This window comes from Medicago truncatula, chromosome 3 (genome assembly GCF_003473485.1).
Source record: "Medicago truncatula cultivar Jemalong A17 chromosome 3, MtrunA17r5.0-ANR, whole genome shotgun sequence".
In the NCBI taxonomy this organism is placed as follows: domain Eukaryota; kingdom Viridiplantae; phylum Streptophyta; class Magnoliopsida; order Fabales; family Fabaceae; genus Medicago; species Medicago truncatula.
Window position 1 is genome coordinate 7,076,110 of NC_053044.1, and position 27,917 is coordinate 7,104,026.

Below are 27,917 nucleotides of genomic sequence, written 5' to 3' on the forward strand. Positions count from 1 at the left end.
AATCCTATTTTCTGTTTAACTACAATTATTGGCTTTCTTTGCTTGTTCATCATATTTTTCTGATACTTTGTAATACTTTGTTTCTGGTCAAACTCTCTTCGATACACCTTGTGCTGAGACGACATGATTTATTTTCTTAATATATCAGTTTCTTTTAACTTTAAAAGAAAAAACCTAAAATGACTTACTTGATATAACTCGGATAAAAAGAGCAAAATCAATTTATCATGATAATAGCAATGATGAAAGATTAATTTATTACAAATATTTCACTCTTTTTTTGGCGCTACAAATATTTAACTTAAAAAAGGTATTCGAAGAAAGGAAAAAAGAAAAAGAAGTATTGACCTTTGTAAGGTGCCATCCTTTTGGGTGGTCTGTGGAAAGACGCGTATGCATATTCAATCAGTTCAAGGAAAAAGTACATCATCTTATATATCAAATAGTATAGACGTATCATATTTTTTTTAGACGAAAGTTAGTTAATAGTATTCAAAACTCTTATGTCGAGTTTAATAGAAGATAAGTGAATGAGGTCGTTCACGAGTTAGCTCCGACAGTCTCATTTAATCTTAGCTCTTTTGTTATAGATTATGTATCTTCATGTATTTTATATATTTTAGCTAATGAAATGTAATAAATTTCTTCTTTAGAAAAATGACAATTTATCGCCTTTTAGAATGATTGAAAATATATAAGAGTTGATTTTTTTAACCACAAAATTGTTTCTTTAGACAAAAAAAAAAAAAAATAGTTCAAATATCTCAAGCGGTCTTTTAAATTCACTGTTTATAACCAATCAAAATCCTTTCAATTTTTTTGTTACAAATTGATCATTTAAGTCATAAAATATATGTACTATTGTCTTATTTTCATCAAACTTTAAAAGGTATTCGAAGAAAGGAAAAAGAAAAATTTATTTACCTTTGTATTTCCTTGCAAGTGATGGGAAGGTGCAAAGACGCGTTATATATATATGTGTTCAATCAGTTGATACAAAAAGTAAATCATCGCATTCATTTTTTACTTCTCACTTTCTCTTCTTTGATACCAAACTTCATCTTTCATACCAGTTGATACAAAAAAGCAAACCATTCATTTTCTTCTTCTTAATTTCATATGAATATTAAACTTCATCATTAATATTTTGCATTGCTTCCTCTAAGTCTTTCTTTGGGTGATCTTTCAAGTTCTTCACTTTGTTTCTTCCATTCACTTTCAAGTAATTTCTCTCTTTGAATCTTAGTAGTAAACACATATTTTACTCTAAATTTCCGTTTTTGCTCAAATCTCATATTTGACATATTTTATATTTCCCTCTGAATCTTTCTTTATTTCCTTGGCAGATCTCAGTTTAATTTGGTGGCTTTTTTAGACAAAGTTTTTAGTTAGTTTGTTCTCACACTTTGAGGTAATCTCTTCCTTCGTTATCAAAAGTTAAGCTTTCAAACTATGTTACATGATCCATCCCATTCCCGATTATACTTATATTTATATTTAAGTTAATTATGGTTAACAAAAGTTAATAATACAAACTATGTTACTGATCCATCCTAGTTTAATTTTTTTTTTTTCAAGGACCATCATATGTTGCTAATGAGTGCTCTTATGACATTGGTTAAGAGAACAATAAAAAATATTGTGTTGGAAAGTGGTAAAAAGTGATGAATTCAACTTTTTAAAAGTTTTAAAATTGTAGTAGTTTTCAATGTAAAATTATTATTTTTGGTTTCCTTAACCATTACCTGGTTAACAAGACACTTAAATTAATTATGATAATGATTTTTTTGAAGAAAAAAAAAAGAAATTTGTATAACTATTTTTTTTTAAACTTTTGTGATAACTTTCTTTCTCATATTCACGTTATGTTGTTACTTTCATATTTGACATACTATTTTATATTGCCTCTAAATCTTTCTCTATTTTTTTTTTATACTCTCATTACTTAGCAGATCTCAGTTTGTGTTTTTCCGACAAAGATCTCAGATTGTTTGTTCTCACAATTTTAGGTAATCTCTTCCCTTGTTAATCAAAGTTAATGTTTCAAATTATGTTATGTGATTTGTCCCGGTTATATTTAAGTATAATATTTTTTTGACAGAAGTATTTAAGTTCTATTTAAGTTAATTATGATAATGAATTTTTTTCAAGGGTTACTTACGATAATGAGTTTTTTTTTGAAGGGTTAATCGTAATAATTTTTTTGACACAAATAAAATGATATTCATTCATTTAAATTGATAGATTACATTATTAAACATCGCTAAAAACCTAAATGATGAATCTGTGAACAAAAACATATGATAAAAGATGAAGAGGGTTGCTCAAAAAAAAAAAAAGATGAAGAGGGGTCATATGATAAAAGATGAAGAGGGGTGATTTCAGATCAAGAATTGACCCAAAACCAACGAAAAGAGAAAATTTAGAGAGAAAACTAGGACCTACTTGTTGAAAATTACAATACTGATTTTCGAGCTAGTCTTCTATGGTCACAAGACCAAATGTATAGTGTTTAGACACATTTACAACGAGATATTTTTTCTAATAACTAGAACATCGACCCGTGCGATGCACGGATCCAACCAACGAATAAAATTGACGAATGAGTTGTACCCTTAACTAATTTGTAATGAATATATAACATTAGAGATACAATGCATTACATAATTAGTATTAAGAAACTATCAATCAAAATTGAAATCCGCATCAAACTGAGGAAGAACAAATGGAATAAAAAATTAAGAATAAACAAATTGCATACCTCCGTTGACGATGGCCTTGAGATTGCGGCTGCGGAAGGTGACGGGGTTTAGAAACTTGGGTGAATGAAATTGTTGTGTTTAAGGATGAAAGTGTTTAGATGTTTAGATGTGGTACAGAGGTACATGAGCAAGACTTATTTTACATTGTGTAATAGAAGAGGTTTCCAGCACCACTAAGGTATCCTTCAAAATAGATGGAATTATTTTTTCTCGTTTACAATACAACTCATATAAATTAGCCTAGATAATAGGGAAAATTGTAACTGAATTCAAATTAAGCCTAGAAATAGGGGATTAGGCTAGGAAATGGGGAAGAGTTTCAAAGCTTCACATATTTTTTTTTGAACAATCAAAAATGGAACTTATATTAACAAGTCAAGGGCTCTCCCCAGTACAAAGTGTACTAAGGGGTTCCAAAAAAATTACAGATATACAAATACAATTAAGAGTTAGCCAAGACCCAAACAATCCAAAGGTCTTGACCACCACAAATCAGAACCAAAAACAAAAACGGCATGGCTAGCTTTTAACCACCACAAAGAATGCCATTTGACCTTATCCAACAACTGATCAATGGAACTACCTACATTATTAAACAACCTTTGATTACGGTCATTCCATATAATCCACGCACAAAGCAACCAGACAAGCTGCATAAAAGAGCATCTTGCTCGCAAATCACCTGCTGAATGAGTAAACTGAAGAAAATGATCGGAAACAAAACATGGATCAGGTCGAGAGACACCAAGCCACGCCCGAACAAGAGACCACAATGAACCATAAAAATCACAAGATATGAATAAATGCTGAGAAGTCTCCACAGCTCCGCACCCTAACAAACAACCAGCAGCAGTATCTGAAAGGATTCCACGATGAACCAGATTTTGCCGTGTCGGCAAGCGATTCCGCAACAGCCTCTAAGCAAAAATTGAGACCTTAAGCGGAATATGATCATGCCAAACCAACGCAGGTGCACCTTCGACCTGAGGGATATCCTGAGAAGTCAACAACTGATAGGCGCTACTAATTGTATAACCTGTCGAGTGATCCAGCAACCATCTCCAAGTATCTCTAACACCAATCTGCAAAGAAACATTACGAAGTAAAATAGTACACTCCCCCAGCATCTCCTCCTCCCACACCCACAATCTCCGACTCCATCTCCAACCCACTCCCCCCACATCCCACCCACTAGAGAACATGTGAGCGACCGTGCATGACTTATCAATCGCCAGGTCAAAAAGGCGCCTAAAGCGCACACGAAAAGGCACTGCACCCAACCACAAATCATGCCAAAATAAAGTATCAGCCCCGTCCCCTACCAATCGAGACACTCCTTCCTGAAACCACCCACCACCAACACCCAAAACCACATCCCTAGATATTAGCAATCGCGTGCCACCGAGAAGAACCTCTCCGGCCCCCAACCGCCAACCTCCCATCCTCCTCACCATACCGCGCCACCAACACCCTATACCATAAACTACTCCTCTCAACCAACAAACGCCAACACCATTTGCCTAATAACGCAATATTAAACTCCCGCACCCCCAAACCTCCATACTCCCTCCGAGAACAAATAGTGGTCCAACTAACCCACGAGAGCTTCCTAGAATCCTCACATCCCAAAAAAAAAAAATAGAAAAAATAGAATCAAGGGAAGAAATTATACTTGACGGAGCCTTGAAGAAGGAAAGAGCATAGACAGGTAGAAAGGTCAAGACGGACTTTAAGAGAACTAACCGGCCACCAAACGATAAAAACTGACTATTGAAACCAGACAATCTCGATTTAATACTACGCAAAAGAGGTTCCCAAAAAATTAATCGACGCGGATCACCACCAATAGAGAGGCCCAAATACATAAACGACACTCTCCCCACTCGACAATGGAGAACAGAGGCTGCCTCAAACAACCAGGAATCAGAGACATTTACACCCACCAGCATACTCTTATTAAAATTTACTTTCAAACCAGACATAGTCTCAAACAAGACCAAAATCGCGCGCATAGCCCGGACATTCGCCCAACTCTTAACTCCAAGGATCAGAGTATCATCAGCAAACTGAAGATGTGTCACTGGCACAGAAGCGGGCGCCCCAACTTTATAGCCCTCAAAGATGTTTCTGGCTACCACAGACTTAATAATAATGTTCAACCCCTCGGCTGCTAACAGAAAAATAAAAGGGGAAAGAGGATCACCTTGGTGTAACCCCCTCTCTAAAGGAAACTCATCAGTTGGGCTACCATTAACTAAGATTGAAGCTGTTGCAGTCGAAACACATTCCTTAATCCATTTTCTCCAGAGAACAGGGAAAGACATTCTCTCCATAACCGCATCCAAATATCCCCAGTCAACCGAATCGTAAGCTTTTTCGAAATCCACCTTAAATAACAGTAGCTCCTTTTTTAATCAAGAGGCTTCATCTACCACCTCATTGGCAATTAAAATCCCATCTAAAATCTGCCGATTTTGAACAAAAGCTGACTGCTCAGAGGCCACAACTGAACCGATCACTTGCCGCAACCTATTAGCAAGAACTTTCGCTAAAACTTTATAGATGCTGCCTACTAGTGAAATGGGGCGATAGTCATTTAATTTTTGAGGATGATCTACTTTTGGAATAAGCGCGATAAAAGTATAGTTAATACCTCGAGACAGCTTCCCATTTCGATGGAATTCTACCATAAACCGCATAATGTCCTGCTGAAAATCACCCCAGAAGTCCTTAAAGAAACCAAAATTCATCCCATCCGGACCTGGACTTTTATAACTATCACAATCCCACACAGCTGCCTTCACCTCTTCGAAAGAAAAAGGCCTAGTAAGGCCTCCACCCTCCGCATAACTCAGAGTCTGAAACGTCAAGTTGTGCAGAGCGATTCTTTCTGTCCCACATCTCTTAAAATGATTCTCAAAGTGTGAGTAAACCGCCTGCCGAACGGGAAGAACTCCCTCAATCTCCGTCCCATCAACAACAATGGAGTGAAAGTGATTACGACGACGACGGCCTAAAAGCACGGAATGAAAATACTTAGAATTCGCATCCCCTTCTCGAAGCCAGTGGACCCGAGATTGTTGCCAAGCGATGCTAGTATTAGCCCGAGACAAAGAGTGAATATCAGATGAGACAACGTGCAACTCTTCAATTTCAGCAGCCGACAAATCCTCCGACTCCCCTTTCCCATCCAACTCTGATTGCCTTTCCTTTAAAGATTTAATTTTCCCCGACAAATCCTTGGAATGTGTAACATGCCACTCCTTCAGAGCTTCCTTGATCCATTTTAATTTTGCACGGAGAACAACCCCCCCCCCCCAACCATCTACCTGAAACGACCGCCATTTATCAGACAAAAACTGCTTATACCCCGGAACATCCTACCAACACTTCAGCATACGATTCGGATGAGGTCCCCAATTCTCCTCGTCTACCGACAAAACCAGAGGGCAATGATCAGATATACCCCTTAAAAGAGCTGTTTGGATGCAATTCGGCCATTGAAGACACCACTCCTCCGACAACAAAAATCGATCGAGCCGACTCATGGAGCAACCATCACCTTTAAACCAAGTAAAATTCCTACCAAAAAGAGGTAAATCCACCAACACATTATCTTCTACGAAAGAGTTAAACGCAATATGATCGTTTGAAGCATGAACACCCCTGACTGATCGTCTTTCATCCATATTCCGGACAGCATTAAAATCACCACAAACACACACACACGATTACCTCTTAACAACGACAATTGCGCGGAAAGGGATACCCACAGCGCCTCCTTCTCTCGAAGACCACATGGAGCATACACATTAATTAAATAAAACTCTTCACTCAATTGAACAAACTTACCATGAATCAATAAAAAATGTTGCCTGCTTACAGAAGACCACACCTCCACCTCCTTATTGCCCACATAATCAAAAGCCCCCCCGACGCTCCCTCAGAGGGTCGAAAGGAAAAATTAAAATTAGAATTACCCCACAAAGACGCCACAAGAGTAGAAGAGAAAATCGACAATTTTGTTTCCTGAAGGCACACAATCCAAGGCAACTTTTCCCCAACCAACAACCGCACTTCTCTATGTTTCTCTACCCCGCCCAAGCCTCTAATATTCCAAGATAACAGCTTCATTGCCCTCTCCCAACCGCCCTAAACCCCACCATCCCCAACTACAGACTTCCTCTCGACTCCGCATCCTTCAAAACCTTAAACCCCTCCACACCACCAGATTTCGCTTCCTTACCTTCTCCCTTTAACACCTCAAACCTATTATGAGTGGCACCTGGAAAAACAAGTCCAATGTCTCTACCTATACCTCAAACCTATTATGAGTGGCACCACCCAATGTTGCCAATCGTTATTAACAGAAGAAGATGAAGTAGTTCCCTCCAACAATCCTTGAGGAGCCCCCTCCATCGCTTGTTGCAAACAAATCTCCCGTTGACGTTTACGTTCTTGTTTCCTGATAACCTTCAACTTTCTTACAGCACGGATCGTCGTCCACACCTAGGTAACCGAGCCACCTTTTTAAAACATTGAACTGAATGGTTGAACACACCTCCAACTTTCTTACAGCACGGATCGTCGTCCACACCTTCGGGTGTATCCGCCATTAGCTGCGCAGAGGTGTCACACTTCGAACCAACCTTGATTGACTGAAGCCACTCCATGCTCCACGGTCCCGAGGTAGAGGGAGATCGATTCCCTCCATGGGGACACGAACACTGACGAAGACTCCTCTTCGTGGGTTTCAACCGGACACCCTCATCCGCTCCCTCAAACGAAGCAATCAAACGGTGCACAGGTGATTGTTTAAGTTGACTTGCTAAGGCAACTGGAGTATTACAAAGGCCCTCCGCGTCAGCTTGTTTAGAGACCTCATGCTCCCCCGTCACGGATTTATCTTGTCTAAGCAGGACGGTCTTCTCCTTCTCTGACAAATCATTAACAAACTCATCCATTAAGAGATCCAAGTTCTTATTGATGAGATAAAACCGCAAGTGCACGGTTCTATTGAAGTAGTAAAATAAGAGTATCGTTCCGACAGGGAGTTATGAATCCAATTAACCTTTAATGATGATTAGACGAAAGAGTTTCAGATAAAAAGTTGGATTTTTAATTACAAGAAAATAAATAAGATAAAAGCCTTGGAATTATTGGTTCATCCTAATGACAAGTCCTTCACAAACCAAACTATTAAACTTATAACCTTATGTTAGACCTAATTTCTCAAGACAGTTTCTCTTTTGTTCCTCTAGCAACCAAGCCTATTTCGCTGACTTGATTACTATTAGATTTTGGTTCCTCTAACAACCAAGCCTATTTCGCTGACTTGATCATTATTAGTTCCCTTGAAGATCGAAACTATATGTCTCAAAGATTGCAAAGACTATTTCGTTGCCTTTGCAATCCTTGTCTAAATTCACTTGTTCGAATATCAAAGCTCCACTTTCGTTTTATGAATTGATATTTGAGATGATGGATAAACTATTATCAAACCCTCCACTTTCGTTTCCACAGTTTGATAATGGTTGATCCATGTTAAAGCAGTGAATTTAGATAAGAAATTAGGGTTACACAAGATTAAGGTTTAAAGCTTGGTTTGATTAGGATTGTGTCATTAGACTTATCCAACAATCCCAAGACAAGAGAAGTCTACTCACTAATGTTCATCGTAGACAAGGAGAAGAAGAGAGAAAGCATAAAAGTAAATAACAGGAAAGTAAATGAACTTTTATTAGAAAGACAATTGTCACATATTGCATTCCAAGAAAAGATGAATATTTGTGATGGATGGCTACTCTATTTATAGCATTCATTCGACTTAAAATCTAAGCTATTACATTTGGGCTAAAAATAGAGTAGCTTAAAATCTAAACAAAAGCAGCAAAAGGCACTCTGGATGGTGGCACGACCGTGCCAAGGCTAGCACGGGCCGTGCCAAGCTTCTGACTGTGGGGAGACATATTTTTGTCTCTCAATCTTCATATTTTTGCATCCAATCGGCTTCAAGTCCCTTTCTTTTGCTCCAAGACTCAATCCATCCAATATTCATTCCTGAAATAAAATAAAATGCAATTTGTAGTAAACTATCCTAAAAAGGAAATAATGCTAATATAAAATAAAATAAAATCTAATTAAAACTAAACTAAAAAGCATATAAAAATAGTCAATAAATGACTCATCACTTATCCGCCTCTGAATCCCTATGGAAAGCAACATTACCCTCGTCAGTAGAACTATTCGACTCCTCTTCCACATCATGCAAACAGGCGTCGTCTCCCAAATTGACCCCCCATTCCTCACACATCTTTATATCCACTAGCTCACCATCAATTAAAATCGTATTCGTCAAATTCACAATGTACAACGAGGTAGTCGCCACCAACACCCTGACATAGTCAAATCTCTCCCTGTTTAAAGTACACTCATCCGTGCGAAGATAATGCCCACAATCTAGAACACAAAGCTTAAATCAAGTTTCGCTCCACGCATGCACCGGCACCCCATTCACTTGTAACCAAACACCTCTGAAAAGGCAACACCGCTTTATCCCAACGCACAATATTAGAAAAAATTAAATCGAAGAAAAGCTTCGCTTCAGACACAATTTTCATAATGTTCCCATTCGACAATCTATGCAAAAATACCCTATCAGCCCCCAAGGGAATAATATCAACGTCACGAAAGCCAGCATCCTCCACACGCCTCTGAATCATCGGTATCGCCTCCCCATTCGTTACCATTCCAATCAATCCCTGCCTAGCCCAAATCAGGTCTCTGACCACCAACCGATACATTCTTACCAACTTCTTGTGTTGAAAGTTTGCCAAATTAGCCTCACACAACTGCTGCTGCCTAGTGTCGTCGCCCACATTCGCTTTAGTGGACACTCCTTCCGCTTTCGCCATCAAATCTTTGGGTACAGCTTCCCTCCCTAAATCAGACGTTCGAACTTTCTCAAGAATGGGCCCAGCTTGTCCGTGCCTCCCGTCCGCCTCCATATCGCTCCCTGACACCGCTTTAACCAGCTTACCGCCCCGAACGCGAACACAACTCACCACAGCCTCTTTCCCCACGTGACCGGACTTGTCACTAGTAGTCACGTCAGCCTTCATAGCCTCAACCACCGCCCCTTTCTAGTTTGACTTATGGAAACGTGCTAAAGACGCTTTGACACGCATAGTACCAAAGTGAACATCATTCACCGCACGTAACAATTTATCAATGTCGCACACATTTGAAAACCTCACAAAACCATATGCCTCATCATTAATATTCAGTTTGTTAGGCACAAAAACTTCTTCCAACATCCCACACACCTCAAAACCTTTCCTAAGAATGAAATTAGGAGCTAGCATAGGAAAATTTGTGAAATAGAAAGTGACAAACCTATTAAGGGGAGAAACTGCACCATCCTTCCGTTCACACACAACCTCCCGCGTCCGCTCAAAAAATCCAGCCGCCACCGCACGCGAAGCCACCACCTCCTTTAAGTTGCGTGGACGAGACAAACGTCTCCCAACCCTCCGGCGAAAAGCAACACCATCCTCCCTGCTAGGGTGTCGTGAGCGAGTGTAACAGGCTTTCTCCACAGGTGAGGAATCCCACGACCTCTCCCTTAAGAACCCACCATCCCGCACAGCAAACCTAAACCTAGACCGCCTAAAGCCAAAGCCGTATCTGCCATCGGACCAAAGAGCCTCCCGCTGTCTGTCAAGACCTCGATCCTCCTGTCGCAACGCTTTCCGACGTCGCGGTTTCACGTCAATCCAATTTCCCCCTGCCCTCCCCATATATGGCTCCCTGCTTGAAACCCTACCCCCCTTATGAAATCTCTCTTCCGGTGAAAAGGACCGGAACGGCCGAACATGATATGCACCATGATCGCCGCCAAGCTCTCTGACTCTCCCGCTCTCTTACTAATATTTATTAATGAGAAATATTTGTCTCGTTCTATTTTAGGTATTAGTCCCAAAGCTTCACATATTACAATTAGGGTGTGTTTGTTTCAACTTATATTTGTAGATTCCTGGAAATAAAATCACAAAAAACACATGTCTATGTTTGTTACAAGTTTACTAAATTTTATTCCAGGTATAAAATATTCCTGGGAATAGAGAAGTTTTTCCAAAATACATATGTCTATGTGTAATTACCTATTATAATCCTTATTTTTAAGGTTCTTTGGAATACTATGAAGTTAACCAAACATATTTTTTCTAAATACCTTGGAATAAAATTCTCATCTTTATATTCCAAGTAATGTTATTCTTAGGAATAAATTTGGTAAATTTGAAACAAACACACCCTTAGTTCTATCGATTTCAAGATGTGCATTAAATGCATTCATGATATACCTCATTAAATGCACATGAGACTTGCTAAGACCATTTACATTGGTTCAACATTTTTAACAACCCTCAACATCCACTTTTTCAATTCCCAACACTCCACATCATTTTCTTTCTTTTAATTCAACACTCATTCAATTTTTATCTCTCCAATGGTTTTTTCATTCAACATTCTACCCCACCACCTTTTATTTTCTTATTCTTATTTAATTTTATATTTTTGTTTTTATAATTACATAAAATTACAATTATCAATTATAATTAAATTAAAATAAAGATACACTTAACAATTTTTTTTTTTTGTAAAAACAAAATTTATTTAAATAATTTATTTTTATTTTCTTAACTTAAAATGCTATACAACAAACTAAGCACGCGACACACAAATAGCTTAAAATGCAAGACAACAAACAAGCACACAACACACAAGTAATTTATTTAGTACGATACAAATCATCTTCAATCACGAAACATTCCAAACTTTGTCCATATTTGCTTCACTAGATCTGCTTGTAATTCGTGATGAACATTTGCATCACGCAACTCGGATCTAGCACGCAACATTTGAATTTTGGGTGTTGAATTGATTATTATTGGAATCCATTTCACTCAGTAAAGACTAATACTTCAAAAGAAAAGCTAATAATAAGATTAAGAGAGTGAAAAACTTGGTTTTTTTTTTCTGTGTTCAAATCAAATGATCCAAGTCTCTATTTGTAGAGAAAAAAATCACGAATTTTGGTAAAATAAAAAATAAAAAAAATAAAAATTTGCAATGAAATAATTGAGTCCAAATTATTAAGAAGATAAAAATCCAAGCAGCCAATCGTAACATGCCACGTGTCACAGCAATTATCCATTTCTCTTTCTCTCTCCGCGTTCCGGATCTCTCACGCGCCCTGTTGGCGCGTGCATCACACATGCCTGTTTGAGCCACTCGCAACGCGCTACGTGTCTGTTCGGGCCAGGCTTTCAACATGTTGAACCTCTTCATCATCTCTTTCCTCAAACTCAGTTTTTTTTTTTCAATTTCAACACCCCCCACTCCAATGATTCAATATGTTGAAAGCCATTTTCAATAGTCATTGCACTTGGTCTAAGGAAGCTAGATAAAGATGTTTAAGAGGAAAATTAAGCTTATCATTAGGGTTAAGCAAAAGCAAAAGCTTAACCTTATAAGCTTTTATAATAAGAAGATAAAAAATAAAGTAAAATAAGCATTTTGGGGACAAGTGCATCATTGTGTGTATGCCTAAACATTATGTATTTGGTCTTGTAACCAAGTAAAAACTTCCCTACTTTAAACAGTTGGCACGCGTCCTTTTCTGGAAAAAAAATTGTGTGTAAATAATTTTTTTTTTAGTTAAATAAATCAACTCTTAGGTATTCTTAATCATTTTTTTTTTTAAGAAAGGTATTCTCAATCATTCTAAAAGGCGATAAATTGTCATTAGTCCACTTATTAATATTCTTTTTGGTACGTAACTTCTTCTTTATTCTATTAGGGGATTTTAGGATGATTTTTATTTTATTTTAATTATACCCGTAAACAATTTTTATCATAATAATGTTTTTTTAGGGACCTATAATAATGTTATATTGTTGGCGTTATTAAAAAATATAATGATTGTTTGTTTTTTTGAACAATAAAATATAATGATTGTTGTTATATTATTGTTGTTATAATGATTTTTGTTATATTATTGTTGTCATTGAACAACATTTTCAATAATAATGATTGTTGTTGTTGTTATTAAAAAAATAAGAGTTTAGATTATATTTTTTTTTTATATTCCCAGCGTCATTAAAATAGATGAACATTGTTTGTTTGGTTTGTTATAATTTGAAAGCAACAATAGGTGTTAGTAAAACTTTAATCTATATTATATACAAGGTAATTTAAGGTTTTAAGGTTCAACCGGGGTTGGACCGGGGTTTAACCGGATTCAACTAAATAATATTTTTTTATTATTTTATTATAATATTCTAGTAAAATAAATGTTTTTTATTACAATTTAGTAAAAAAATTAAGGAAAAAAAGTCATAAAATAAAATAACAAAACTTTCCTCATACACAGTCAATTATAATTTACTTATCTCTTTCTTAAAACTTCTTTTTTAAATAATAAAGACATTTTTCATGGGCTTGTTTTATAAGCCCAACTCATCATTAATCCTAAATTACAACACAGTCAATCTAAAACTGTGAAATGAAGGAGCCGCCTCCTACCTTTTTCATCTCCCATTCTTAACAAGCATGGTTCACTATTCTTCAGCTCCCACATCTGCACATGGAAACTTCAACATAATGAATTGCATGGATTGTTTGCATCCCTCATTGTTCTTTCTTCTAAATTCTTGTTTTTTACTGATATTTTTACTTTGTTTCTGATTCAGCCAATCTATTTTTCGTTTTCAATCTTGTAGCAATTAAACAAAATGAGATTAAATGGCAAAAAGATTGTGTAAAATGGGAACAGATCGATAGGAAATGGAAATCAACATTTTTTTCTGAAAAAATATAACTCCAAACGGTTAGACATCTGAACCGACGATTTTCCGGTTTTTTCCAGCTTTTGACCGGTTTTCCGGTTGTTGACCTGGTTCTGTGAACCAGCAGTTTTAAAGACCATCCGGACCGGAAAGGGGTCCGGTTCCCGGTCGAGCCGGTCCGGTCCGCTTTTTACTACCTTGATTATATATATATATATATAATAGGCAAGAAAATAGGCTTACAATACATGAGCTTGCGTTGACTTTTTTTATCATATATTTTACCCCTTCATTTAAACTATTTTAGATACTATTTAATCTTTATTTAAACTATTTTAGTTACTATTTAATCTTTGTCCTCGTGAGCTTAACTCAATTGGTAAAAACAAAACATAATATATGTAAGGTCAGGTTCAAACCTTGCTACCACAAAAAAAAAAAAAAAAGTTACTATTTAAGCCCTTAATAATATTATTCTTAAAGAATGTACAATAGAAACAATGTTATCAATATTATATATGAAGGAATAATGATTTTTGACTTATTTTTTTTATAATTTTAATTATACCTTTAAACAGATTTTCTTACTAATTTGGTGGTATTAAAAAAGATACTAATTTATATTATATTTGTTAAATTATCGTTGTGTTTATTATATACAATGAACCAAGAGTTAGAGTACAAAATATTGTCCTGAATTAATAATTTTAGTATTATATAAAGTTCAATTGGACTGTGCTTATGCAAAATATTAGTATTAATATGAAGTTCAAAATATTTGTATTAATAGTTTTTTCATTTACTAAATTCAAAAAAATAAAAATAATTAATTGCCCTAAATTAATAAATTTTTAATTTATGTTAGAACTCTAAACTTCATGTAAATTGTACGTACAGTATGTTAGAACTCTAAACATAATATCACAGTTTGATTTTCTTTTTGAAGAAATAATATCAAGTTTGATCTTAAAAAAAAATATAAAGTTTGATGAATATTTAAAACATAATTTCATGCCATTATGAGATTTTTTTTTTGTGGTGGTCGGGGTTCGAACCCTAGACCTTGCATATATTATGCACAAATGAGTTAAACTCACGAGGACATCATCATGAGAAAATGTTCTAACCCTTTCAATGTTCAATAAAAATCTAATTTTTTTTCATTTTCACATATAAGTTCGATGAATATATTAATCTTAATTTCAATTTCAAGTCATTAATGATCAACAATTTTTTATATTTTTTCCCCTAAAAAATCAATTTTTATCATATTTGTTATATTGCTCAAATCGTTCATTTAATGAGCCATCAAGCCAATTTCTTGTCATACAATGTATTAAGAATAGGCTTAATTATATCCACAACAAAAAAAATTAGATCCCTCCTTCTATTTTTGCACTTAAGAATGTTTAAATGGCATGGGATACGACCTTATGATGTAGAATGATAATACTCATGAAATTAGAAGAACAATAATTAAAAAATTTTGTTTGAATTATAGTTTTACCATTTTCTAAGTATAAAAATCTGACCGATAGATCAAAATTGAGTCATTTTAAAATATGATGATTAATTTCGTAAATAAGTCAAAATAAGATGACAAAAAATTGCAATTGAGCATTAAAAAATATTAGATCCTAAATAGCTCATTAGCGGAATTATTGTTTAGTTGTATGTATTTGGAGGAATTTTCATAGTATCTTTTTTCAATTCAAATTTGTCGTTTTTTATGAACCACATATTCAAATGCAAATCCAGATTCTTTATAATTTTTTAATTAATTTTTTTAAAGAATTTAGAATTTTAGGCAATTCAAATGATTCAATTAAAATGCTTTCATTTATCAATATTTTTGTTTGGATGGAGCAATAAAAAATTTCATTGTCATCATTTTTGGACAACTTTTATAAATTTTAATATTTTTGGGTTAAATTTGAAAATAGAAATTAGAAGTCCATTTGTAAATTTCAAAAAATTTGAGGGATCAAATAATAATTTTTGAAAAGTTTGGGGAGTTAAATTATAATTTTTGAAAATTTTGAAGGGTCAATTTGCAATTTTTTGGGGTCAAATTGAAAATTTTGGAAAATTTGAGGACCAAAATGAAAAATTTGAACAATTATAACAATGAAGAATTTTGTAATTCTTAATTTTTAGGTGTCATTTGAAATTCTCTAAATTTAACTTGAACAAAATGCTTCATAAATTTCTATCATTTTGAAAATTCTTCAAATTATTATTCAAACAATGAATTTCAACTCAAACTATTTGAATTCTTTTAGAAGAACCCGTGTTTGATTTTGGATGGAATAATTAATGGCTATAGTATACTCAGTTTTTGGTTTAACTTCAAATTTACAAGAGCACATTTCACCTAAAAAAATCGGAGGGTTGAAAGAAAAATGTCAAACCATAGAAACACTCCGTTGATTGATTATCATTTCATTTTACATGCGCTGCAGTGACCTGGGTTCAATTCTTTTTTTTTCTTTTCTTTTATCTTAGTACAATTACTTGGTTGGACATTGTATTTATCAGATACAATAAAATAAGAGTACAAAATCTATTAGAAAAATTCAAAAAAATAATAAATTATCATGAACTAATAATTAATGGCTATATACAATTGTTGACGACGTGTAAATTCACGAAAGAGTCACAACGTGTAAATGGCAGTGTAACGATTCTCTTTCATTTTCGTCCTCCACGAGTCACTACCCATGTTTTCTGCTTACCACCAAACTTAGTGCAAATAATCCATTCGCTGTGAATTCGTTATAATATATTTCGCTTTAAATAGCATCTCTCATAATTGTTATTGTAACTGCATAGCGTGTCATTAATTAAACAATCCATTATTTTTAATTTATGTTTAGAACTCTACACTTCATATAAAATGTATGTTATAAGTGTTTGACATTGATATTCCAACTTTTTATAGAAAGATAGTTCTGGTTCTATTTTATTTTGCTCAACAGAATATAACATATTATCAACTTGCAGTGAGCCTCTGAGGATTTGACTACAATATCATGGCAGAGCTGGTTGGCGGAGCAGTTCTTTCGTCATTCTTTCCAGTCATTCTTAAGAGAATTGGCTCAAGAGATTTCAAAGACCTCTTCAATAAAAAGTTGGTTGAGAAACTTGAAGTCACACTGAATTCTATCGATCAATTGTTGAATGATGCAGAGACAAAGAAGTACCAAAACCAAAATGTGAAGAAGTGGTTTGATAATCTAAAACATGAGGTATATGAAGTAGATCAATTGTTGGATGAGATTGATACAAATGTAAAACTCAAGAGCAAGGATATGTTGGGATCAAAGGTTAAATACTTGCTTTCAGCTATCACTAATCCATTTGAATCTAGGATCAAAGAGTTGCTAGGCAAGCTAAAATATCTTGCAGAGCAAAAGGGTGATTTGGGATTGACACAAAGAAGTTGCACTAGTTATGAAGGCGCGGTTAGCCCACAATCCTCAAAAAGATCTCCAACTGCATCTTTGGTGGATGAATCTTCCATACGTGGTAGAGAAGGTGAAAAAGAAGAAATAATTAACTATTTGCTGTCTTACAAGGACAATGGCAACCAAGTATCAACTATCAGCATAGTTGGTTTGGGTGGGATGGGAAAGACCACCCTTGCTCAGCTTGTCTACAATGATTGCAGAATACAAGAGAAGTTTGAGATTAAAGCTTGGGTCCATGTATCTAAGTATTTTGATGTTATTGGACTTACCAAAATAATCATTGGGAAGTTTGATTCTGCAGCAAATAGCGAAGACTTAGAACTACTCCAACGGCAACTACAAAAAATATTAACAGCCAAGAACTATCTACTTGTTGTGGATGATGTCTGGAAACTGAATGAGGAAAGTTGGGAGACGTTACTACTTCCTTTTAACCAAGGATCTTCTACGAGTAAGATTATTGTGACAACACGCGATAAAAATGTAGCATCAATTGTGAAATCTACAAAGTTATTTGATTTGAAACAATTGGAGAAGAGTGACAGTTGGAGTTTATTTTCCACACTTGCTTTTCACGGCAAAAATGCAAGCGAATACCCAAAACTTGAATCAATTGGCAAAAAGATTGTAGATAAGTGTGGAGGGTTGCCTTTAGCTGTGAAAACATTGGGGAACCTCTTGCGGAAAAAATTCTCTAAACATGAATGGGAAAAGATACTAGAGGCTGACATGTGGCGCTTAGCTGATGGTGATGGTGATAGTAACATTAACTCGGCTTTGAGATTGAGTTACCATAACCTCCCTTCCAGTTTGAAACGCTGTTTTGCCTACTGTTCTGTATTTCCTAGGGGTTTTGAGTTTGACAGGGATGAATTGATCAAGCTTTGGATGGCAGAAGGTTTGCTGAAATACTGCGGAAGAGACAAAAGTGAAGAAGAATTGGGAAATGAATTCATGGATTACCTAGAGTCCATTTCATTTTTCGAACAATTAAACTATGATGGTCGTACAAGATTTCTCATGCATGATCTTGTTAATGATTTGGCAAAATCTGAGTCCCAAGAGTTTTGCTTACAAATTGAGAGTGATAATCTGCAAGATATAACTGAAAGAACACGTCACATTCGGTGCAATCTTGATTTCAAAGATGGTGAGCAAATATTAAAGCACATTTATAAGTTTAAGGGGTTACGCAGCCTGTTGGTAGTACGACCAAAGTATGGTCAAGAACGCTTCATGATAAGCAACAATGTGCAACGTGATCTGTTTTCAAAACTAAAATATCTTCGGATGTTGTCATTCTGTTATTGTGAACTCAAAGAACTAGCAGGTGAGATACGAAATCTAAAGCTGCTGCGTTATCTAGACATGAGAGGCACACAGATTAAAAGGTTGCCAGATTCTATTTGTAACCTTTATAATTTAGAGACACTAATATTGGAGAAGTGTTATGAATTGACTGAACTCCCTTCAAATTTTTACAAACTAGTCAGTTTACGCCATCTTAATCTTGAAGGCTGTAATATAAAGAAGATGCCAAAGAAGATAGGGAGGCTAAACCATCTTCAAACACTGAGTCATTTTGTTGTGGGAGAACAGAGTGGGTCTGATATTACGGAGTTGGGTAATCTCAATCATCTTCAAGGGAAACTTTGTATTTCAGGATTGGAACATGTCATTAGTCTCGAAGATGCGGCAGCAGCAAAATTGAAAGATAAGGAACATGTAGAAGAATTAAATATGGAGTGGAGTTACAAATTTAATACCAATGGAAGAGAGTCGGATGTCTTTGAGGCTCTTCAACCAAATAGCAACTTGGAGAAGCTCAACATAAAACACTACAAAGGTAATAGCTTTCCAAGTTGGCTAAGGGCTTGTCATTTATCCAACTTAGTATCTCTTCAACTGGATGGATGTGGACTATGTCCCCGACTTGAGCAGCTCCCCTCTCTCAGAAAGCTTTCTGTTTGTGACTGTGATGAAATAAAGATCATCGATCAAGAGTTTTACGACAACGATTCGACAATTGTTCCATTTAGGTCGCTTGAAGTTTTGAAATTTGAGAAGATGAACAATTGGGAGAAATGGTTTTGTCTTGAAGGGTTTCCTTTGCTTAAAAAGATTTCTATAAGAAAATGTCCCAAATTGAAAAAGGCAGTGCTGCCTAAACACCTTACTTCTTTACAAAAGCTGGAGATTAGTTATTGCAACAAGTTGGAGGAATTGTTATGCCTTGGAGAGTTTCCTTTGCTTAAAGAGATTTATATATTCGATTGTCCCAAATTGAAAAGGGCTCTGCCACAACACCTTCCTTCTTTACAAAAACTGCATGTATTTGATTGCAACGAGTTGGAGAAATGGTTTTGTCTTGAAGGGATTCCTTTGCTTAAAGAGATTTCTATAAGAAATTGCCCCAAATTAAAAAGGGCCTTGCTACCTCAACACCTTCCTTCTTTACAAAAACTGAAGATTTGTGATTGCAACAAGTTGGAGGAATTGTTATGCCTTGGAGAGTTTCCTTTGCTTAAAGAGATTTCTATATCCGATTGTCCCGAATTGAAAAGGGCTCTGCCTCAACACCTTCCTTCTTTACAAAATCTAGAGATTTGGGATTGCAACAAGTTGGAGGAATTGTTATGCCTTGGAGAGTTTCCTTTGCTTAAAGAGATTTCTATAAGAAATTGTCCCGAATTGAAAAGGGCTCTGCCTCAACACCTTCCTTCTTTACAAAATCTAGAGATTTGGGATTGCAACAAGTTGGAGGAATTGTTATGCCTTGGAGAGTTTCCTTTGCTTAAAGAGATTTCTATAAGAAATTGTCCCGAATTGAAAAGGGCTCTGCCTCAACACCTTCCTTCTTTACAAAAACTGCAGATTTGGGATTGCAACAAGATGGAGGCATCAATTCCCAAGAGTGATAATATGATAGAGTTAGATATACAGAGATGTGATAGAATTTTGGTAAATGAATTGCCGACCAGCTTGAAAAGGTTACTCCTTTGTGATAATCAATACACGGAGTTCTCCGTGGACCAAAATTTAATCAATTTTCCCTTTCTTGAAGAGTTGGAATTGGCTGGCTCTGTGAAATGTCCTTCTTTGGATTTAAGTTGCTATAATTCTCTTCAAAGACTTTCAATAGAAGGATGGGGCTCCTCCTCCTTGCCTTTGGAACTACACTTGTTCACCAGTCTTCGTTCTCTGTATCTGGACGATTGTCCAGAGCTGGAATCGTTTCCAATGGGTGGTTTGCCTTCCAACTTGAGGGACCTCAGAATACATAATTGCCCAAAACTGATTGGTTCGAGAGAGGAGTGGGGTTTGTTCCAACTCAATTCCTTGAAATGGTTCAGTGTTAGTGATGAGTTTGAAAACGTGGAGTCGTTCCCAGAGGAGAATCTGCTGCCACCAACTCTGAAGGATCTTTATTTGATTAATTGTTCAAAGCTAAGAAAAATGAACAAAAAGGGTTTTCTCCACCTCAAATCTCTTAATAAGCTATATATTCGGAACTGTCCTAGTCTTGAGAGCTTGCCAGAGAAGGAGGATCTACCCAACTCCCTTTCTAGTTTCTACTTTGGTCATTCTCAACTGTGGAATAATAAAGGAGAAGTATGAAAAGGAGGGAGGAGAGCGTTGGCACACAATTAGTCACATCCCTGAAGTGCGGATTAAGAACATTATTTGCACCGCCACATAGTGCTAGCAAGACCAAGTTATGGGTCCCACATACTTTGACTCTTTGTGAATATCATCTGAATTAAGGTGAACAAATTTCCCACACACAAGGGTTATTACACTGTTTGGAAGGTCCGAACATATATCTCTTTGTCAAATATTTATTATTTTTCTTTTATTTCCCCTTTTTTATTCTTATTTTCTGACTTATATAATTTTTCACAGGACAAGAGGGATTCTTCATTTGGAATAGTTTGAAGAGTGGTGGGACTTTTGTTTTTGTATGATTTGGGACAATATGAGTGAGGGTAGTTTCGGAAATGATGATTGTGGTGATTGTGTTAAGAGTGTTAGAGAACAAACTCAATTGGAGTGTGGTGATTCAATCTCTGCTCAGAATTATCTTTTTAGTTCCCAACATATCTTCTTTCTCTTCAGGTAAAATACTTACTATTTGCATGTTTGGATTAACCGAGCTATTGTCCATGTTGGATGAAAATTGTTGTATACACGTGTTAAAGGGCTGATAAACACTAGTAAAAGACCGAAATACCCCTTCGGCAATTAACTGCCGAGGAAGTTAACCGGCTGCAGTTAACTGCCGAGGAAATTTCGGCAGTTAACTGCCGCGGAAACTTTGACATTTATGGTAGTTAATGCATTGAAATTGTGTAATTAATTTATAATAGTTAATTCATTGAAATTGTGTAATTAATTTATTTATAATAGTTAATGCATTGAAATTGTGTAATTAATTTATAATAAAGTCAAAAACAGTTTCCTTTTATGGTAATAATTCCCATTTATGGTATGCTTAACCAGTGCCCCGGGGGCAGCGGTTAGCAGGACCCATTAAATAAAAGAGCATTAATTTTCTTCAATACTCTTGCTTTTAATTGCTTTTAATCCAATCTTGATATATTTTTACAAGGTTGTGACCTAAGAGGTCGTCTTTCAAATAAAGTTGTATTAAAACTTTTATTATAGTACTGATTTGAATTATGAAATGTATTTTACTTTGAAAAATTCAACTGGATGACATAATAATTATATTCTTTGAGACAGTTCTGCATCAAGGGCTGAAGGATGCCAGGGAGTTGATCTTGCACATTCAAAGGCATAACATGTACCTTTCAAAGATATTACTTACAATGGTAAGTGTGTTGGCGTGAGTTATGCCTCTGATATATCATGAGGAATCATAGGGATTTGATTTGTAATCAGAAATAATTTACCATTATTTCAGTCTAGTAAAAATAGATTTTTTACTTGTATATATAGAATACCTTTACACTCTTGTAATGTAGATTTGGAAAGAAATAAAATGAGACCTACTGTATCAGTTTAACATGGTATCAGAGCTTCTGATCCAAAACCTAATATAATTCTGAAACCCTAAAAATCCACCTCCTTCCATGGCCGACTCTGATTCTAATATGGAAGACACATCATCGTCCTCCATCCTAGCTGAATTGACGGCGAAAATGACGGAAGTTTTGAACCAAGCTGCAGCCCCGTCACAAGTTAATGTTAATTTTGATCATACGGTGGTGGCACCAATCGGCATCAAATTAGACGGCAGCAACTACCCACTTTGGTCCCAGGTTGTCGAGATGTATATCTCAGGCACAGACAAGCTGGGTTATATCAATGGAGATCTTCCTCAACCTCCTCAAACTGACCCTACTTTTCGACGTTGGCGGACTGACAACACGATTGTAAAAGGATGGCTGATTAACTCTATGGACACCTCCCTCATCAGTAATTTTATTCGATTCTCCACAGCCAAGTTGGTGTGGGACGCAATTGCAACCACATACTTTGATGGCAGTGACACCTCTCAGGTGTACGATCTTCGGCGTCGGGTAAGCCGTCTCAAGCAGGCTGGTGGATCTATTGAGAAATATTATAATGATCTCCAAGGACTTTGGCGTGAGATCGACTTCCGTCGTCCAAATCCGATGGAATGCCCCATTGATATCCAACATTACAACACCCTCCTCCAAGAAGACCGAGTATATGTATTTTTGGATGGGCTTGATGACCGCTTAGATAATATTCGGAGCGATGTTTTACAGATGAAACCATTTCCAACGGTGGAGCAAGCCTATGCACATGTACGGAGGGAAGCTCTGCGTCAAGCGGTAATGACAGACAACTCTGATGAAATACCTGGAGCAGTTCTTGCATCTAAAAGTCTCAGATTACATACCGGCAAAGCGAGTTCCAACTCAAAACATAAAAGCTCATACATCAGTACTAAGTGCTCTCACTGTGGCGGAACAAAACATACACGTGAAACATGCTTTAAACTTCATGGTTATCCAGATTGGTGGACAGATTTTCAAGCTTGGAAGCATCGAGATACAAGCACTTCTGATAGCGATCCAGGAACAGCTGCTGTAGCTTCTGCAGAACCACATTTGTCACTCATTCCATCATCAAGCTCCCACCTTACACAAGGTAATGCTCTAATTTTCTCTAATCCTGTCGACGACCGCAATGCTTGGATACTTGATTCCGGTGCTACCGATCACATGACATTTGATGTGGCTGATTTTTCCAAACGCTCAACTCCTCGACGCAAAAGTATTTCCAATGCTAATGGTGGCTTATCGTCGGTAACAGGGGCTGGGACTGTGATGTTATCACCCTCTCTTTTACTATCTAATACGCTGCTTGTTTCATCTCTCTCTCATAAGTTGCTATCCGTGAGTCAAGTTACAAACGACTTGAATTGTGTTGTGCTGATATATCCATCTTTCTGTTTCCTTCAGGATATTCTCACCAAGGAGATCATTGGGCGTGGTACTAAGAGGGGGGGGGGGGGGGGGGGGGGGGGGGGGGGGGGCTCTATTACATGGAGGATTTTAGTGTAGGACAAGCACACCACATGCGCCACCCGGAAAATCTTAAAGTGGAACAAATTTTACTTTGGCATCGTAGGCTAGGCCATCCTTCATTTGGATACTTGAAACATGTGTTTCCTGATTTATTTATTGGTACATCATTGTTGGACTTAAAGTGTGAGGCTTGCATCTTAGCCAAGAGTCATAGAGTCAATTTTCCATTAAGTATGAATAAGATTGATGTTCCTTTTGCTTTGATTCATTCTGATGTATGGGGTCCATCCCCAAAATCCTCTGTCTTTGGCTTTCGTTGGTTTGTGATATTTATTGATGATTGCACTCGAATGACTTGGATTTACTTGTTAAAACACAAGAATGAAGTGTTCCAAAAATTTCAACAATTCCATAAAATGATTCAAACTCAATACTTATCAAAGATTCGTATTCTTCGTTCTGATAATGGTGGCGAATATGTGAATCAACAATTTCGTGAATATTTCCAACAACATGGACTTATTCACGAAACCACTTGTCCACAAACTCCCCAGCAAAATGGCACCGCAGAACGTAAGAATCGCCATATCCTTGAAACTGCTCGTGCTCTTTTACTTGGAGCTCATGTGCCTAGCCACCATTGGGCTGATGTTGTTACTACAGCAGTGTATCTCATTAATAGGATGCCATCGAAGGTTCTTGATTTTAAGACTCCGCTGCAAACTTTGTCAACATTTGTGTCACTACCCACAATACAAATGCTCCCACCTCGAGTCTTTGGTTGTGTTGCATTTGTTCACCTACATAAAAATCAGCAAACAAAACTTGATCCTTGTGCCATTCGCTGCCTTTTTTTGGGGTATGGTGTACACCAGAAAGGGTACCGTTGCTTTGACCCTATCAATCGGCATACATATGTAACTACGGATGTGACTTTCCTCGAATTTGACACTTTCTATGCACCTCCCTCATCAAATTCTTCTCTTCAGGGGGAGACAAGAGAAGAAGAATCGAATTGGATGATGTTTGACTGGTTCAATCATATCGATACACCATCTCATGAGGTTTCCGATGAGGCTCCTCAAACATTTTTCCCTTCTCTAGAAGTTGAAGCAACAAACCCCCCTCTCTCTCCAGTATCCAATGACTCTTCTTTAGAAAATATCGTTGAGGTTAGCTCTCCTGTTACTCTTGATAATAATGTTGATATCAATGTTGGCTATGAGCTTCCTTACAGGCATAATCGGGGGAAACCACCAAAAAGATACTCTCCTGAGGTGGAAGACCAAAGATCGAGGTATCCAATTACTAATTATGTCTCTACAGAGGAGTTGTCTGAACCTCTTAAGAAGTTTGCAAATGAGCTCTCATCACATAGTGTTCCTACCAATGTTGAAGAGGCTCTTGAAGACCCGAGATGGATTCAAGCTATGAATGAAGAAATGGAGGCATTAAATAAGAATACAACATGGAATCTTGTACCTCTACCAAAGGGGAAGAAACCTGTAGGTTGTAAGTGGGTTTTCTCGATCAAGTATAAAGCTGATGGATCTATCGAAAGGTACAAGGCAAGACTAGTGGCTAAAGGGTTTACACAAACATATGGTGTAGACTATCAAGAAACCTTTTCACCTGTAGCTAAGTTGAGCACTGTAAGAGTCCTTCTATCTCTCGCTGTAAATCTTGATTGGCCATTACATCAATTAGATGTAAAAAATGCTTTTCTCCATGGATATCTCGATGAAGAAATATATATGGATATTCCTCCAGGATATATGACAAGTTCTAAGACCGAAGTGGTGTGCAAGTTGCAACGTTCATTGTATGGGTTGAAGCAATCCCCTAGAGCATGGTTTGGGCGATTAAGCTTGGCAATGAGAAAATATGGCTTTCAACAAAGCAATGCAGATCATACTTTATTCTTAAAACATCGTGAAGGTAAAGTTACAGCTTTGATCGTCTATGTAGACGATATGATCATTACCAGAGATGACTCTAAGGAAATAGAAAGGCTTCAAAAGCAATTGGCAACAGAATTTGAAATGAAAAATCTAGGAGGGCTCAAATATTTTCTAGGGATTGAGGCTGCTAGGTCCAAGCAAGGCATCTTTATATCTCAACGGAAGTATATTCTAGATCTTTTATCAGAGGTTGGATTACTAGATTGTAAGCCAGTAGATACTCCAATCATTCAAAATCACCACCTTGGAGAATATCCAGACCAAGTGCCAACAGATAAAGGAAGGTACCAAAGGTTAGTTGGAAAACTTATTTATCTATCTCATACACGACCTGACATAGCCTACGCTGTAAGTGTAATGAGTCAGTTCATGCACAATCCAAGTGAAGATCACATGAATGCAGTAATTCGGATTCTCCGGTACTTGAAATCCTCGCCTGGAAAAGGATTAATGTTCAAAAAAAATAATCATCTTCAGGTTGAAGGCTATACAGACGCCGACTGGGCGGGAGATATCACAAGTAGGAAATCCACTTCAGGCTATTTTACCTTTGTTGGAGGAAATTTGGTTTCATGGAAAAGTAAAAAACAGAAGGTTGTAGCATTATCCAGTGCTGAAGCTGAATTTCGGGGGATGGCTAAGGGTCTTTGTGAGCTCCTTTGGCTGCGAAGGTTGTTGACAGAAATTGGATTTGCTCCAAATTGTGAAATGAAACTATTTTGTGACAACAAGGCTGCTATAAACATTTCTCACAATCCGGTTCAACATGATCGAACCAAACATGTGGAAGTAGATCGGCGGTTTATTAAACAAAATCTGGAGACCAAAATAATTCAATTTCCATTTGTTAAATCTGAGCACCAGTTAGCAGATATACTCACAAAAGCCGTATGCAGCAAAAACTTTTTCAACTCACTTGACAAGTTGGGCATTCAGAATCTCTGTGCACCAACTTGAGGGGGAGCGTTGGCGTGAGTTATGCCTCTGATATATCATGAGGAATCATAGGGATTTGATTTGTAATCAGAAATAATTTACCATTATTTCAGTCTAGTAAAAATAGGTTTTTTACTTGTATATATAGAATACCTTTACACTCTTGTAATGTAGATTTGGAAAGAAATAAAATGAGACCTACTGTATCAGTTTAACAAAGTGCTCTCAGCATTCTTAGGCTACACTTAACTGAGTATATGAAAATTGGAAATTAGAAAGAAAAAAAAAGAAAACATTCATAACAGACTTTCATTAATTTAAAATCTGCTTACTTTCTGTTAAATACATGGTTTAGATAGATAAGGCATTGTTCTTGCTATAAAAAAGAGGTAGCAGGGCACCCAAATTCGCAACAAAGAAATTTTGGTTTTTGTTTCTTTCATCCAAAGATGATTTAGACTCGACGTAGAGCCTCGTGATCATGTGCGGGCAAGGGAAGAGGCTGACATTGTTTGAATTCCATCCATTCCAATTTGTTCATGGTTTGTATTCAAGCATTATAATGAAATATATTTCACTTACTTTTATAAAGGTCTTCTGAAACTATGTTTCAAAGTGTTCTGCAACAAATTGTCATACACCATGTTCTGACTTTATGAGCCATCTTTTTTATTCTGTTTACGCTGATTGTCTGTTTTTCTTCTTGTGTCTTCCCAGGAAACACGAGACTTGAGAAAAGAAGCCGATGAATTAATTGCATCAACCAATTACATGGTGAGGATGCCATGTGGCCTTTTACCGTGATTTTCATTTTATTTATATTTTTAATTGTTAAGTGATAAAAAAATTGAATGACATGCCACTTTGTTGTTTAAGGGAATTTTGGTGGATTCAATGACATCCAACTTGAGAAAAAACCACTGTCCTCATGGTGGATGGGATCTTCCATGGTGTTTGGAACAACCAATGACTCTTACAATGATTCTTACTAAGACTGGACTGCATTTTATATGCTGCCAAATGTAACACAGAACCATTCTGCAACGCACCACTCCAAGGAAACTAGGAGCATCAGTACAAAGTTAACCAACTCCAAGTGGAATAAACATGTGTTTCAGACAGAGAATATTATTGTTGAGATGTGATGTCAAGACTCAGGCATCCACTTCAACATCTTACTCTTTGTATGTCCTTCCTAGTTCATACACCGGAAGTTGACTTGTCAATTTAGTGAAATTCAATAAAACACTACTTTTCATTGCAGTACTTCTGATTGTAATTCATTACTTTTTCTCAGTTTGTGAATAAGTTTATCTTTCTGCATCATTAGAAGGTTCTTCTGTGCTCAAAAAGCCACAACAGTTCGTTAAGCATATGTTAACTCCATTGTCTTTAATTTCTGCATACCGTGACACCC

The 27,917-nt window shown here is 36.5% G+C and overlaps 2 protein-coding genes across 8 annotated transcripts; one reads left to right on the plus strand and one right to left on the minus strand.

Moving 5' to 3' along the window:
• Nucleotides 1–1,003: 1,003 nt before the first annotated feature.
• On the plus strand, nt 1,004–27,829 carry LOC11415152 (putative disease resistance protein At3g14460). Of its 7 annotated transcripts, none has more exons than XM_039831729.1 (9): nt 1,004–1,222; nt 1,347–1,411; nt 1,950–2,009; nt 16,616–20,892; nt 20,986–21,198; nt 21,826–21,914; nt 26,856–27,042; nt 27,218–27,274; nt 27,377–27,829. In XM_039831729.1, exon 4 carries the CDS (start codon nt 16,645–16,647, stop codon nt 20,698–20,700), a length of 4,056 nt encoding a protein of 1,351 aa, XP_039687663.1. In that variant the 5' UTR covers nt 1,004–1,222; nt 1,347–1,411; nt 1,950–2,009; nt 16,616–16,644; the 3' UTR covers nt 20,701–20,892; nt 20,986–21,198; nt 21,826–21,914; nt 26,856–27,042; nt 27,218–27,274; nt 27,377–27,829. The 7 variants fall into 7 exon arrangements, with proteins under 7 accessions (XP_039687663.1, XP_039687662.1, XP_039687665.1 ...); XM_039831728.1 differs by having other exon boundaries at nt 1,953–2,009; XM_039831731.1 differs by having other exon boundaries at nt 1,953–2,009; nt 26,860–27,042.
• Nucleotides 3,212–5,095, minus strand: LOC112420043 (uncharacterized). The gene is made up of 5 exons (XM_024778645.1): nt 4,506–5,095; nt 4,175–4,371; nt 3,725–4,032; nt 3,445–3,679; nt 3,212–3,345 (listed from the first exon to the last, which is right to left on the minus strand). The coding sequence occupies exons 1-5, from the start codon at nt 5,093–5,095 to the stop codon at nt 3,212–3,214; spliced, it is 1,464 nt and encodes a 487-aa protein (XP_024634413.1).
• Nucleotides 27,830–27,917: the final 88 nt, after the last annotated feature.

What these genes read in the sequence shown, in the direction of transcription:
- LOC112420043 (XM_024778645.1), bottom strand. Translation starts at nt 5,095, where the DNA reads ATGGAGAGAATGTCTTTCCCTGTTCTCTGGAGAAAATGGATTAAGGAA. An exon ending in GGCGGTTGGGGGCCGGAGAG is followed by an intron (nt 4,033 to 4,174) that starts GTTCTTCTCGGT and finishes GGTTGGGTGCAG; the next exon opens with TGCCTTTTCGTGTGCGCTTT. An exon ending in TCAGTTTACTCATTCAGCAG is followed by an intron (nt 3,346 to 3,444) that starts GTGATTTGCGAG and finishes TTAATAATGTAG; the next exon opens with GTAGTTCCATTGATCAGTTG.
- LOC11415152 (XM_039831729.1), top strand. Translation starts at nt 16,645, where the DNA reads ATGGCAGAGCTGGTTGGCGGAGCAGTTCTTTCGTCATTCTTTCCAGTC.